This window comes from Panicum hallii, chromosome 9 (genome assembly GCF_002211085.1).
Source record: "Panicum hallii strain FIL2 chromosome 9, PHallii_v3.1, whole genome shotgun sequence".
NCBI lineage: Eukaryota > Viridiplantae > Streptophyta > Magnoliopsida > Poales > Poaceae > Panicum > Panicum hallii.
Window position 1 is genome coordinate 285,405 of NC_038050.1, and position 15,697 is coordinate 301,101.

At 44.4% G+C, this 15,697-nt stretch overlaps 1 protein-coding gene across 1 annotated transcript; it reads left to right on the forward strand.

Moving 5' to 3' along the window:
* Positions 1-304: 304 nt before the first annotated feature.
* LOC112876274 (la-related protein 1B-like) lies at positions 305-5,693 on the forward strand. The gene is made up of 6 exons (XM_025940348.1): positions 305-646; positions 732-1,164; positions 1,259-1,484; positions 1,567-1,657; positions 4,495-4,566; positions 4,880-5,693. The coding sequence occupies exons 1-6, from the start codon at positions 410-412 to the stop codon at positions 5,153-5,155; spliced, it is 1,335 nt and encodes a 444-aa protein (XP_025796133.1). The 5' UTR covers positions 305-409; the 3' UTR covers positions 5,156-5,693.
* Positions 5,694-15,697: the final 10,004 nt, after the last annotated feature.

The following is a 15,697-nucleotide window of genomic DNA, read 5'->3' on the forward strand; positions in this document are numbered from 1 at the left end:
ATAATAATACGTACCTACGTCGCTGAAATCATGTACGGATTTCTTTCCAAAAAAGATCATGTACGGAAGAAGAGCATTTGTTTGGGCTTTTAGCTCGCCATTCCAAAGCCCAAATCAGGACGAAGCCCATCTCAGAGGAGGCCTGGCCCAGTAGTAGCCCAAATCATGACAAAGCCCATCTCTCTAGAGTGAGTGGCACAGACTAGCTAGCTTGTCTGTACTCTGTCTGTAGTAGAGCCGCCTCCTCTCACTACAGCGCGCACACACGGAGCCAGAGCCAGAGAGAGAGAGAGCGAGGCAGGCAGGCGGGCACCCACCCATCCCCATCCCTCGGATCGCCGCCGCCGCCTCCTCCTCCCCCGCCGCCGCAACCCCCCTCTCCCTAACCCCTCCCCAAACCCTAGCTGCCATGGAACCTCCCACCTTCTCTCCTGATCCGACGCCCCCGGACCACCCCTCCCCCTCCCCCGCCAAGCGCTCTGCCTGGAAGCACCCCGCCCCCAACGGCCCCGCCGTCATGGACGCCAACCACTGGCCCGCGCTCTCCGAGGCCGCCAAGAACACCAACAAGCTCGCGCCCTCCCCCGACTCCACCAGGCCTCCCGAATCCTCGTCTCCCTCGCCTGCGCCCGTCGCCGCCTCATCGGTCAGATCTCTTGTGCTTTACCCGCCCGCTCCCCTTTCCTTTCTCTACTCTCCCGCTCTCTATTCTCATTTCTGCTACTTTCTAGGCCACGCCCAACTCATCCAATTCGCACAAGCACGCCTCGGGGACCCATCACGGTCGCCACAAGCCGGCCAGGCGCGGTGCCGCCGCCGGGGAGCACTCTCCGCGAGATCATCCTGATCGGTCCACAGGTGGGTGGGACCACGCCACTGGTGCTGCGGGGGGAAGGGGTGCTCATAGGAACCACAATAATGGCGGCGCTAGGAGGGGCAATGGTACCACCGCTGCTGCTGCTGGCAGCGGCGGCGGTTTTGCAAACAGGCGAAGAGGGGGATACGAGCCCTTCTACCGTGGCCCTCCTCCAATGGGCATGGGCCCATACATGCGAGGGGCACCACCCCCTCCTCCGCCGATGACGGTTCCTCCACCCTTCATGGGCCCTCCGCCACCCCCAGCCTCACCCATGCGACCATTTGCCGGACCAATGGTCTTCCATGGTAAGCTTATCCTGCCACTCATACACCAGCAGCTCTGGTCTTCATTTCATCACACAGTATTCAACACTTACTACCTTCATTTTTTTATGCCCAGATATGCAATCCCCAGTGTCTCCTGTATCCCCGATATACTTCTATGGGCCTCCCCCGCCACCAGAGGCTCTCAGGGGACTGGCTCTTGCACCTCCTATGGTTGGTCCACCTGCTTACCCTTACTTTCAAGCCCCATCCGAGCCACAGCCTGAGCCCGAGCCCGAGCCCCAGCCTGACGCGGAAGAGGAACGTACCAAGCTGCTCAACCAGATAGAGTTCTACTTCAGGTGGCTCTTCTTGCACTACTGAATTCATCAGTTGGTTGAAACTCTGCTTCTGGTGATCATCATCATGTTATTTGGTCCACAGCAAGGAGAATTTATGCTCAGATGTATACTTGAGGCAACAGATGGATGGGCATGGCTGGGTTGATATATCTCTTATAGCTGGCTTTAAAAAGGTAATCATAACTAATTCATCTTTCACTGCTCGATGTATTGTCAAACGTTGAGTTTTTGAGTAGCTGGTTTGTTGTCAGCACTTGTTCTGTTCATTGGCATTGACTATCTACTATAGCCTAGAGACACTTGCATCGTTTTTTGATCGTGCAATTTTAGTGAGTTCCTACTTGGTCCATCTCCCAGCTAGGTAAAAGTAAATCTGCGCAGTTATTTTGCTCCGAGATTAATAATAGTTTGCGCTGAATATATTGGTTTGTCATTGTAAGCTGTACCTTTGTTCTTTCCTTGCATGACGGACACACATGCATTTTGTGTTGTCGATCATCGTTTCTTATGTTTCAACTAGCAAGTTCACTATTCATGTGTTGGCTACCTAGTTTCTCGTATTATAGTGCCATGAATAAAATAAACAATGGAAACTGATCTCTTGTGTGTTGGCATCTATGCTTCACTGTGGTCTCTATAGTCCTATATGTGATCTGGATGGTTCAGACTTAAAAGATGTTGCATATGATTCCTCAGTCAGTGAGCAAGTGATTCAAAATATATCCATCCATATAACACTCAAATCCATCATAAAATACTAAAGAAAATCCAAACCTCTTTCAGAAGGCTGTGCTGTGCTGAGTTCACGTGTTGGTTTGATTAATTAAATATACTTCCCTTTGTTAATTGTTATATATTTCATGCTGCATCTTCAAGTTGGATTTTCCAAAGTGTGATCTCTAATCTTTGGTGCATGAAGGCTCCACTTTTGATGCAATTTATACTGTGCATAACTGCAGTGAGTTCTGTATTAAGTTACTAATTTTTTGTGATCCTAGACATCGTTGGCTTGTTAGGTTGTGGTGCCCATTGATCTCTAGCTTCTTGAGGCGGTTCATGTTATTCGAAATTTTTGCTCATCCGATTTTAAAATGATTGCTTTGTTTGATATTGAGCAAGTGGTTATAGTGTAGCGGAGATTTGCATCTGGTTCTAAAAGAAAGTATCTTCTTTGCTTATTTAATATATTTTGACCTTTCATGTCCTTTGTGGATCATGCTTAAAGCCTTAATGACAGTGTTGTGTAGAATATAACTTCTCTGTTTTTTATAAGCTGGTTAATTTCTGCAGGTATAGAAGCTGCATTTACACATGATGGCTGTGTTCTCAATCTTTTTTAGTTTGTTTCTGTTGGATTTGCATGTATTAAAAGTCATAATGAATGATGATGCCTTTGACCCATAGTGGAGCAGAGGAAACTAATTTCAACATTGATTCTAAAATTTTTGTATACAGAATTACAAATATGTGTTGCCTTTCTCTTCTTCCTTTTTTTAAACTTATTTTTTATTTAGAATGGGGTGTCACTCTGAGTTTGATGTGGAACAATGCTCGCATGCTATGATGCTTCGTGTACTGCTGATTGTGTGCTAAACTGCAGATTTTTTTCCTATGGCCGCTGTGCATTTAATGAGGTTTTGTAGCCTAAGCGCATAAATCCGCTTCATTTGGCCGCTCGCTTTGCATGTTAGGATACTAGTTGTTACTTTGTATAAATTGAGACAATAGTTGCTGATTGGAGTTGGGAGTGTAGGAATAAAATATGAGAAAGAGTCATGAGATTGGCATGTATTTGCTGAAGTTAGTATTCCATATTGATCTAATCATACTTTTTGTATGCAAGAATCAATGTGGAAATGATTGTGTATATGAGAAAGAGTCATGAGATTGGCATGTATTTGCTGAAGTTAGTATTCCATATTGATCTAATCGTACTTTTTGTATGCAAGAATCAATGTGGAAATGATTGTGTATATGAGAAAGAGATAATCTGCATTAACTTTTCTTAGAATAACATGCTTTTTGTTGGTTTTGATTAACATATGTGAAAAAGTGCATAACCATGCTATAATTATGAATATGTGAAGGTGCAGCAAATAATTGTGTACAGATAATGTTGGATTTCAAGGTTTGTTGGCTTGTTTGATGTCTATGCATACAGCAGCAACCTTTTGTAGTTGTGTAAGTAACTGGTTAGATTATGGGAAGTGTCATTTACATCCAACCGTAGTAGAAACATGCAGGGGTTTTGTGGTGTGTTTTTGTTTCTTTAGAAGTTGAAAATAACGGCTGCTGCAAAATTGAGTATTGGGTGGGGATTTATAGTTGGCAGATATTACTTGCTGAAAGGCCTTTTCCACATGATGGTTTATACACTTTGTACAACTTGCGTATTTTGTTATTTTGAATTATTTTCCATTCATAAATAATTAAATATTATTTAATCAGACATTGTAGTCTATGAAACGGTTAATTTAGGCTAAGGGAGCAAGATGACCAGTTTTTTCAAAAGAAGTTTATGTGCTGTGGTGGTTCATTGCAAGTCTAAGGCCATCATAGCCTATGATATAGAGTGAGTGTTTGTGGGTTGGATTTTTTTTAGTGTTAGTTTGGTGTTCTTGGGTCATAAATTGATAGTCCGCAGCAGAAATTGTTGCTGCTTGCGTTCCTGAATAAATCTGCTGTTTGGGTATTACAGTGTTACTACTGATTTTGAAAAGGCAATTTATGTGGCATAGTTGTCAAAACATTGCATGGGCATCCTGTTGGCTGTGGCATGTGGGTTGATGCCACGATCCGTCGCCTTGCAGTGGATCTTGTTTTTTTTTTCCATCCTGTTCTATGTAGTGTTTACGTGTCTTATCCACAGGCCTTACCTCCACCTTTCCATTAGTCCACAACCTTCTGTACAGAGTGGTGAAGGAAAATTAGGGCGGTGCTATCTAAAGTATAATATGTTTTTCAGCATATTGAGGAGTGTGTTAATTGTGCTGAGCATTGTTTTCTGCAGGTCCAAGAGCTGACAAAAGACCTGCAGTATGTAAAAGAGATAGTGCAGTCCTCATCTATACTTGAAATGCAGGTATTTCCTTTCATTTGGCTTTAGTTTCAGCAAAATATGGCATTCTATTGATGCCCGCATATAATCGTTTTACAAATAATGCCTCCATGCTTTGCCCCTCTCCTTGGTAGTTGCACAACTTTTGAAGCACTGGTGTAATTAATTGCCCTTGGTCTGTGCTTTCAACTTTTGTGCCATCCTCAAGGCTAATTTCTATGCTAAGATAAATTAAAGACATTTGTATTTCATTTTTGATGTGGTGGAAGGGTTTAGACCTTTGAGAATGGATTTGGCTCTTGCACTTATATAGGGTGCTGTATGTCTGTAAATGCAGGGTGCCAAAATTAGGAAGCAAAATGATTGGGAAAAATGGGTGATCCCTCGTGAGAGCAATCCTGATATACCTTCAAGCTCAGCATCTGTAGCAAGGCCTAATGTCAATAATCTGACAGCACATCTTGGAGGCATGGGTCTGCATGAATCTGCTAGCTCAAGTAGCACAGTGGAGCAAAACCATCATGATGTCATCCAGAACGGATCACCTTCTGGTAATGATGAGGCTCCAGTAACTGAAGACAACTCTGGCCACCACCAGCAGTTGTTAGAATAAGGCACGGTGGCTCCGATTCACACCATGACTGCAGGGATTTTGTCCATGCGCGAGTGATGGCTTACAAGTGATTTTTTTGCAATTTTTGGAGGGGTGGTATGCTTGTGGGCGGCGCACTAGACTAGCAAGTTAATGCTTTTCTGGCGATGAGGTAAGATTTTGCTTTACTTATTATTGAGGTGTAGCGTGGAAGATTTTGGAGCGGCTGGTGAAAAGTTTGAAACAGAAGATAGGGAAACGAAGGTGGTATGTGGAGGCATCAAAGATGAGGAGGAAAACCATGAAAGAAAACAAAAACATGAGAACCGACAGAATGCTAAGTTGATCCCCGGGTGGCCCTCTGATTGCTTGCATGCTTGTTTTGATAACCTTGTTTTGTTTAGTGGGGTGGGGGGCTCTTGAATGCTACTATGTTGGCCTGATGGTGAACAAGTTGGTTTTCCTCGGCAGTAGGATGGATGATGTAAAAAAAACCTCCGATTTTTTATGGAGGATCTAAACTTTCTCACTCCGAGAGTCAGGGAGTTTGGCTTGGATCTCAACTTGTTTTGTGGTGGTTGCCGTAGGTCTGTGTTGTTACTATGGATAGGCATTGCAGTTGGGACGCGAAGTTGAGCGATCGAGTGTCCGTGCTTGGGTTGGGGTCGCCCAGGAACGAGCCCATTCGTGCTAGTGGCAGGAGCAATGATGCGATGCTGCAGCTGGTGATGTGTGCTGTCTGCCAAGAACAGTATAGCGGCTTAATAATGGTAATTGCTGGCTGTGGGGTGCCTGAGCTGACAGACAGACTGACAAACCAGTTGGGGCTTGTTAAGAGTATTCTCTTTGTCACTGGTCCATCCATCCATCCATTTGCGCAGCGGCAGCATGTCTTGCTTCTTGTCAGGGCCGGCCAATCACGTAGTAGCAAAGAGGATCCTGGAACAGCTACCGTAATTAATCAAGGGTGTGTTCGTTTCCTGGGGTCTAAAGTTTAGAGGGGTCACATCAAAGAGAATCTTATCATTTAGAAGTATTAAATAAAGTCTAATTACAAAACTAATTGCAGAACCCTAGGGCTAATTCGCGAGACGAATCTAATGAGGTATATTAGTCCATGATTAGCGGATGATTACTGTAGCATCACTGTGGCAAATTATGGATTAATTAGGCTCATTAAATTTGTCTCGCGAATTAGCACCTATCTGTGCAAAAAGTTTTGTAATTAGATTTTATTTAATACTTCTAAATGATAAGATTCTCTTTGATATGATGGGTCTAAAATTTAGAGGGTAGGAAACGAAGAGTGCCTAAGTAAGCAGCAGCAGCTGGGACAGTGTGAGAGAAAAACAACCGAATCCAATCCAATCCAGCAGCAGCTGCTCGATCTTCTCCTCTCGTGCAGCAACAGCAAAGCTACTGGCACATTGTATGCTGTAGATATGCTTGCCGCATGTAGATGTAGAGTTGCATTGTAAGCATGCAGATGCAGTAGCAGTAAAATTAAGCATTTAACTGTGTGCATTGATTAATATGTATTGTGCACGCAGATCCATCCATCGATAGACTGTAGTAGTACTAGTAGTAGACTGTAGTGGGGTTTTAACTTTTAACATTGCCATCATGGAAGCACCTACCTTACCTTTGCTTATCTATCTATTATTATTATAAGCTACCACATTTGCCGAGAGGATCTAAAATTTCCCACATTAATCTAGAAAAAGAGAAGAATTTGCATAGTTGGATTTTATATAAAGATCCAACGGTATCGATTAACTCAAAAAGTTCATATCAAATATGATTAATAAATAGATATTTCGTAATTTTAAAAATAAGATAGATCCAGATTATAACGGTAGACTTTTCACAAAAGATATCGAAATCCATCTTTGATCCATATAATGTTAATCTAAAAAAGAGAAGGATTTGCACCGTTGGATTTTATGAAGATCTTACAGTCTCGATTAACTTAAAGAATTCATATCAAATATGATTAATAAATAGCTATTTCATAATTTAAAAATAAGATAGATCCAGATTATAACGGCAGAGACTTTTCACAAAAAAGATATCGAAATCCATCTTTGATCCATATACTATTCAAGTCAAATCGTGTTGCATTAGCATTAGGAAACAGTACAATTTTTTCCGGTACGTAAACAACAGCAGCTTATGTGTATTAATATTAGGAAACAATTTGATTTGTGCACAAAAGGCATAAACAAAAGAGAAAAAGTATTCAGTCATGCGACAGGGCAAGCAAATATATACATCGATGCTGCATAAGACTGTCTGTCTTGGACGGCGACCAGCATCAAATCAATCATGCGAAAGATTTTGATGTGTTCATGATGGTGAGTACATGCATAAATCAAAAGCGGTGGTGACAGATGGAGGAACTACTGGTAATTAAAGTGAGGCTGGTGCGCTCATCCGATCGCTGTTGAGGGACGAATATGAACACACAAGCGTGAGCTTGATTTTGTTTATACGTGGGTTTATTTGAACATAAGCGGCATGTCCATAACAGTAGTGAAGAGTTGCATTGCTTGCCTTTGGTTTAAAGGAAAAAAGATTGGTCCAGAGAATAATCACTTAACCCAGTCAAAGGGATCCTAAATGGGATGACAAAGAAGTGCATCCAGTGTTTCGTCTGTCCTCCAATCTCCATGGTAGCCTTGCAAGCTATGGTAGTGATAAATAGCATCGACGAACATTGTAGATTTATTAGTATGGTAGAGCAACCATAAACAGTGGCAAATCCAGCTAGAAAGTGAAGAGAGGGCTCATCTCCCTTTTTTGTTTTTTCTCCCCTTCTCTTTTTCTTCCTCCCCCTTCTTCTTCATTCTTTCTACTAAAAATATAGAGAGACCTAGGGAGGTATCCATTAATCCTGGGTAGGTGGGAACTTGAGCCCCCCTAGCCCCCCTTAGATCCGCCCCTGACTATAAACAAAATTCCAACCACACAATTTGTAGACCAACTTGTTAGATTGTATGTTTTGTAAATTGCGAGATATAGCAGCTTTTTTGCACCTAATCAATCGCAAAGTGGAAGAGTGGATAAAATTCAACAAGATCAACCTCTTAACCACAAGCACCACATGAAAGTGAAGATGCAATCCGCCATGGCCCAAAGGCAGCTTGGCCAACTCGCCAACGAATTTATTCACAATTAGTTGAGTGGGGCTGTGCTACATTCATCAAATCTGCTTAAAAAACGACTATATAATAATTGGTAACTCACGCATATCTGCTTAAAACTCAAAAACAATTTTTCACATTAACTAAAACTCTCTAATATAAATTCACGTTATAAGAAATTACTTTTAATAAATAGAAACTATGTTTCACACAAGATACTCTATTTTAATCATGAAACGGACGTAAAATATGTTGATTGAAATATGTCAGACCCAGACCCACGGGACTGTGCACATCGTATAGACTTTCTAGGATAGGAGATGGAGCGTAACCCGCACCCTACACGTGTTATCACTACTCAGGCACGAGTAGAACTGGTCGGAACTGCTTTTCTCACTATTCTTAGAATGAGGGATGGGGAATCTCTATAGATCGTCTTTTTTCGACAATCATTTCAGCCATCTCATCCCTGACTTGCATCTGTATTCCAATCTGAAAAAGGTGTTGCCGAAAGATTAGGATTGGTCGGGATTCCATTCCACCAAAGACAGTCAAGCAGCAGGAGCGAGCCCCCACGAGCTAGAAGCGAGCATTTCTGCTGCTTCTATTTTTTCTAAACGAAACTACCCGAATAGTACTCGGATACGACTCCTAAGCTAAGTACAGGGCTAGGATTTCCATGTAACCCTATCCTCCAGACTATATAAGGGCGGGCAGGGACCCCTGCAACCAGAACATTAGGGACAACTCGTGCCTCATGCATCATTAACATCTAAGGTAATACAAACCACCACACAGGGCGTAGGGTATCACGCTCTTGGCGGTCTGAACCTGTCTAAAGTTTTGTGTTCCTTGCACCCTCGAATTTCTGATCTCGGCAACACCCCACCTACAATCTACCACCTCGGAGGTATCCCTCGGTGGGCTTAGAGGTTAAAACACCGACAGCTAGCGCGCCAGGTAGGGGTGTTCATTGAGCATCCACCGGAGAACTTGATGGTATCTTTAAGCTTCATCAGCGTCGTGCCTGACGAGGGCACCATGTTCACCTTTGGCTCCTGGGTCTGCATCACCAACGGCTTAGGTGGTTTCAACAACCACCTCGCCAACCCTAAGAAGCTCGAGGCATCTGCTCCAACATCCAGCCGCAACATCGACAATCTTGCTGACGATCTCGGCGGGATCAAACTTTCCGATCTAATTGGAGGCTACGCAAGTCATATCAAGGCAAATCCTCTCCCATCGATCCGTCCTAACAATCTGATCGCCAGGATAGATCAGGTGGATGACAACATCGCCAAGTGCATCAAACTCGCGGAAGACACTTTCCAACGGTCTGATGACTCGGCATCCCCGACCCGGAACCGCCCTGAGGCTCCCCATCACCTTCCCCGTTGCCACCAGCGACATCTTCTTCGGTATCCATCGAATCAACCAAGGTATTGCGAATTACTTTAGTTTTGCAGAATATACCCTACATCGCATCACCCCTAGGGAGCTGGAGGAATTTGACTACGATTTCGACGGCAAACTCGAAACCCTCGGACCAAGTCCAATTCAGTTTGAGGCGGTCCTACCCAAGACCCTCTCCGTATTGGAAGAGGACTTGAATCATCTACCATAGCTCGGAGAAGTAGAAGCCACGGCGCGTAGGGGGGGCTGACGTTTCCGGTGACTACTCGGATTCGACTACTCATGCTGCATCTATAATAGGCAACCGCCAAGGTCTAGTAAGGGGACCAACTCGGCCGGGCAAACTTGAGCATTGGAAGGATGTGAAACCCTCTAGGTTTCTCAAATCAAGCCCACCACGATCCATTACCGACTCGGATGAACTCCCGTTTCAACAAGGTTGACTCCTCCGACGACAAAGAAGGTCAGGCTGCGAGCACCAAACACTTTGCACCGGATTGTGAGGTATTCATGATTCACGTCGAAAAAGACAATGAAGGCCTGGATGTCCAGCTAGACGATTACAACGATGACTATGATTCGCTCGACCAAAGCGCGGGACATGATGATGAGTTTCAATGTTACAAACTCCATCAAGGTAGAAGATGAAGACGACGTCCAGAAAGAACGCCGCAAGCTCAGGAACACAAAGCGCGCTGAACGTAGGCACCGCGTGGTCGAGCAGCACCAGCGAGGGCAAGGCAACCTCTATGATTGTTCCACGAGAGACCTCTGCACCGTCATCAATGCTGGCCGGGATGCCTGCAACATCATCATCGCCAGGCAGCAGGAGCGCAAAGAAGTGGAAGTCTACAGCCCCACCAACTATCACATATTCCTCGACTACCTGTATATAACTTGGAAGTGCAAGCCAGAAGCAGGGGAACAACCCACCCAAAGAAAGAGAATCCTCAACTCGAAGAAACGATTTGAGGAGGCTCTGCTCAAGCAAAGTCCATAACATCCGAAGAGCAAGCATTCCACCTTTGAGTGTCAAATCCTCCTAAGGGCCCTGGGAGCTCCACCACTCAACGAAGACTGTGAAGAAAATGGACGGAACTACCCGAATAATAATTTATTCATAAACTAGTACCCGATTCAAGAGGTTTTTTTAGGGTCTTTTGGGTGTTAAGTTTAACCATTGTTTTGGGATTATATCTCGAATCAAGGGGTTCTGTAAACCTAAAAGTGCCCCTTTTTACCGCTTAGTCAAGGTCGCCATTTATATTTTTTTATTATCTATCGGGTTAATTATGACTTCCTCGCTATATTTGCCCAATAAATGTTTAATCTACTTAGTACAACTTTTTTCTAGTCGGTCTCTTGCCACCTATTCCTCACGCCACGAACCTTTTTCACTAACGCTCGAGAGGCTAAGGATAGGGGTGGCGGGGGTGGGCTCGGGAACGGAGGATCTGATCCAACTTCTTCAAGGCTAATCTCAGGGAATCATATCACAGCTGAGCCAGACGACTACCAAAAATGGTCACTTTGCTTGGCAATGACTAATGGATCCCGTTAATTAGCCGAACCAAGCATCCACGTCGTTATTCTTCAAATATTTCCAGTGACGTTGCGTTTACCAGTTCCCGACCAGTACTACGCATAGTTTACTGAAGGGGCCTCGCTTCCATACTTCCAGTAATACTCCGTTTAATAGTTTTCGATTAGTACTACGCGTCGTTTACTGAAGGGGTCTCGCTCCTATACTTCCCGTAACACTCCGTTTACGAGTTCCCGACTAGTACAACATGTAGTCTATGTTACTGAAGGGGCTTCGCTCTCATACTTCCAGTAACGCTCCGTTTACGAGTTCCCGACTAGTACAATGCGTAGTCTATGTTGCTAAAGGGGCTTTCCTCTTATATTTCCAGTAACACTTCGTTTACTAGTTCCCGACTAGTACAACACGTAGTCTATGTTACCGAAAGAGCTTCACTTCCATACTTCTAGTAACACTCCGTTTACTGATCGCCAACTAGTACAATGCGTAGTCTATATTCGTGAAGGGGCTTCATTCTCGTACCTTCAGTAACACTCCGTTTACTAGTTTTCGACTAGTACAGCGCGTAGTCTATGTTACTGAAGGGGCTTCGCTCCCATACTTCCATTAATACTCTATTTACTAGTTCCCAACTAGTATTACACGTAGTTTACTGAAGCGGTCTCGCTCCCATACTTTCAGTAACACTCTGTTTATTAGTTTTCAACTAGTACTACGCGTCGTTTACTAAAGGGGCCTCGCTTCCATACTCGCGTAGTCTGCTGAAGGGGCCTTGCTCCTAAACTTCCAGTAACACTGCGTTTGCTAGTTTCTAACTAGTACTGCGCATAGCCTATGTTACTGAAGGGGCTTCGCTTCCATAATTTCAGTAACTGTTCTGAGTACAAGTTTCATGTAGATAGTAGCTACGGAAGCAATCTCTAAAGGGGTACACCCATATTCTCAGCAACACCTTGACTTGTGCTGCGACGATGATCTCAGCTCCTCGGATTGACCCCATCTCGCGTCGCGACAACGATCTCGACTACTTGGCTTGACTTCTGATCGCGCTGCAACATCGATGCGCCGTCAGCAACCTTGACTCCTTGTCTTGACTACAAACAAGAGCTTTTCGGCAGATCGTCGAGCTCCCATGCTCGGAGCTGGGCGCGACAAGGCACTCGGTGTACCTTTGGCGGCTCATCTAGCCCCGTGCTCAGGGGCTGGGCGCGTCAGGGCACTCAGTGCACGTTCGGTGGCTCGTCTAGCTCCCATACTGGGGGCTGGGCGCAACAAGGCACTCGGCGTACCTTCGGCGGCTCCTCTAGCTCCCGTGCTCAGGGACTGGACGCAACTGGGCCCTCAACATGCTTTTTGGATGCTCGTCTAGCTCTCATGCTCAGGGGCTAGGTGCGTCAGGGCACTCGGCGTACCTTCGGTGGCTCGTCTAGCTCCCATGCTCGGGGGCTGGGCGCGACAAGACACTCGGTGTACCTTCGGCAGGTCATCTAGCTCCCGTACTCGGGTGTTAGGCGCAACAAGGCACTCAGCTTATTTTCGGCGGCTCGTCTGGTTCCCATATTTGGGGCTGAGCACAGGAAACAACTCGGCATATCACTATGCGGAAGCTGGAGAGATTCCCTCGGATAAGATTTGTTTTGGACAGTAATTTCGAGTTACTTTGAGAAAGTTATTTGTTTAACTATTTTTTTAGAGATAATGTCCCGAAAAAAGAGGTTTTCGAATTTCCGAACCAGTTCACCCATTTTAACCATCAATTCTAACTCTTATTTTTTTTACGCAACCCATGCCACGGCCTTTGGGATCCTTTTTTCCAAACCTGGGAATTTGGATTAAAGGCTCGGGGGCTGCGGGACACGTGTCATTGATGGCATATTTTTCTAATTTTTTTGAAAGATATGGATAGAAGATTTATGACTAATTTGACCCTTAGCCTGATTTTTCGATTCAACCTAAAACTTGGAGGCTACTCTATATAGAGTGCGAGTTTAATCACACCTTATAAAAGAAGAATTCAAAACTACTCGAGTCATGAGCACCTCATAGCCTCGACGTAGCTAAGAAATTAATCGGAAGACACTTCAAGATGGAGTATTTGAAGAATTCAAAGATACCTTCAGAAATACTCGGAGGTCTACAGTATTCGACTACGAAGAACTCGGGGGCTTGTTAGATCCGGGTCCACGGGACTGTGCACATTGCATAGACTTTCTAGGATATGGTATGGAGCATGGCCCACACCCTGCACCTGTTGTCACTACTCGGGTACGAGTAAAACTAGTCGGAACAGAAGATATATCTGTTGTCACTACTCGGGTACGAGTAGAACTAGTCGAAACAGAAGAAAACTATCTGAGTAGTACTCGGGTAGGATTCCTAAGCTAGTATCGGGTTAGAATTTTCATGTAACCCTATTCCCCCAAACTATATAAGAGCGGCCAGAGACCCCTACAACAAGAACATGAGGGACAACTCGCGCCTCATGCGCCATCAACATCTAAGACAATACAAACCACCACACAGGACGTAGGGTACTACGCTCTCGGCGGTCTGAACCTGTCTAAAGTTTCATGTTCCTTGAATCTTCAAGTTTCTGATCTTGGAGACATCCCACCTACAATCTACCACCTCGGGGGTATCCTCAGTGGACTTGGAGGTAAAAACACCGACAAAATATGATATATTGATTTGGCATGTTTGAACAAAACAATGATGATGAAAAGAACAAATAAAATCACATATAAATTTATTTTAAGTAGAAACAACCTAAACATTAGCAATAAAATAAACTAGCTACCCGCGTTATTTGCGCGGCCAGCTTGCTAGTTACCGTGTTAGTTACCTTTTACTCCGTCGTTTTCACTTTTTCTAAATAGATATCTTGTGCTATGCATCTTTCTAAGTACAGTACATATTATATGGAACAGAGCGAATAATAATTTACTGCTTATTACTATCCGGGCTGGCTATCTTTTAGAATACAGTACAGACGTCCTACAAACACACATGCACACCTATATCCCTATGAATATACGCACGCAACCCTACCCTACGAGCAACTCCGAGAGTGTGAGCCGCTAAATAATTCTCGAGATTGATGAAGTTATCACATATGTGTATGTATGTATGTATGTATGTATGTATGTATGTATGTATGTATGTATGTATGTATGTACAGGATACAAATACACAACACATATATGTATGTATGCATATATATGATGTGCGTGTTAGATAATGAGCCGGCCGGTGACGGACGGACAGATAGGGGTCCCTGTCAGATATGATACCGTCCGTCCGTCCTCGCGTGCGTGCATGTGCTAGCTAGCTGATCTTCGTTCCGTTCCGTTCCTTTGCTTTATGAAATAATTAAATATAATGAACAGTTGCTAATTAAAGGCATGCCAACTACCCAAACCGGCCAATTAGGGGCCATGCCCAGGAGCTGATCGAGCTGTTACCCTAAATGTGATCATCTACCAGGAATGCATGCATGCATGCCTGCCCGTCATCTATCGTCGATCTCATCCGGCTAGCATTATGTACACTAACATACAGTATGCATATGCATGCTGGCCTGATCGGACCACGCATCCGATCCCCTCTAGCTAGCTAGCTGCATGCAGCACTGCACTGCGCTTGCTATGTATATATTAAGTTGATGATCGAGCTAGCTAGCTATAATAAAATAGCTCAGATGCACTGATCAAATCATGGAGAAAGGCTTCGCAGCCTAGTGGTTAAGAGAGACTCAGTAGCACCTCAGGTTCTGAGTTCGATCGCTGTGGGAGTGAATTTTTTAGATTTAATGGTGTTATGCTTCCAGTGGTAGACGACGTTCCCGTCGACAGCGAGGCGTCTGCGGTGACTTCGTCGATCTTGAGAATTTACCGGCTCAGTGCTTACAGGGATAAGGTTTGCGTTCATACATGTGAGTATGTATGTGTGATGAGTGTTTGAGTTGTACCGTGCAATTAAAAAACGATCATCAAAGCATGCAGTTGCCAAAAAAAACGATCATCAAAGCATGCAGTTGCCAGTCATATGCATGCAGCTACCAATAAAATGCAACCACCTCCTGTTACGCGTACGTGTCAGCCCACCGCTGCATCATCATGATTGAATTCTTTCTTTCCTTTCCTTTCTTGTATATATCTGCTAAAAGGAAAGAAATAGTCGCATGCGTGCATTATATTCGTTCTGCATGCAGTGTGCATACATACATATATATGGCATATGCATTATATTGATCCATGTATATATGACATGATGGAAGAAGAGTTAGCTAGTAGCAAATCGGGTGGCCGGCCGGCCGGAGCGGATTAATTGTGGCAGCTAGCTTGTTAGCTCAAGCTCAACCGTACGCACAGCTAGCTAGCGACCTGTCTGTCACTCAGATCTCGCAACAGGACACCCGGCCGGCCGGCCGACTGGCCTCTTCAATCAATAATAATGTCTCTCTCC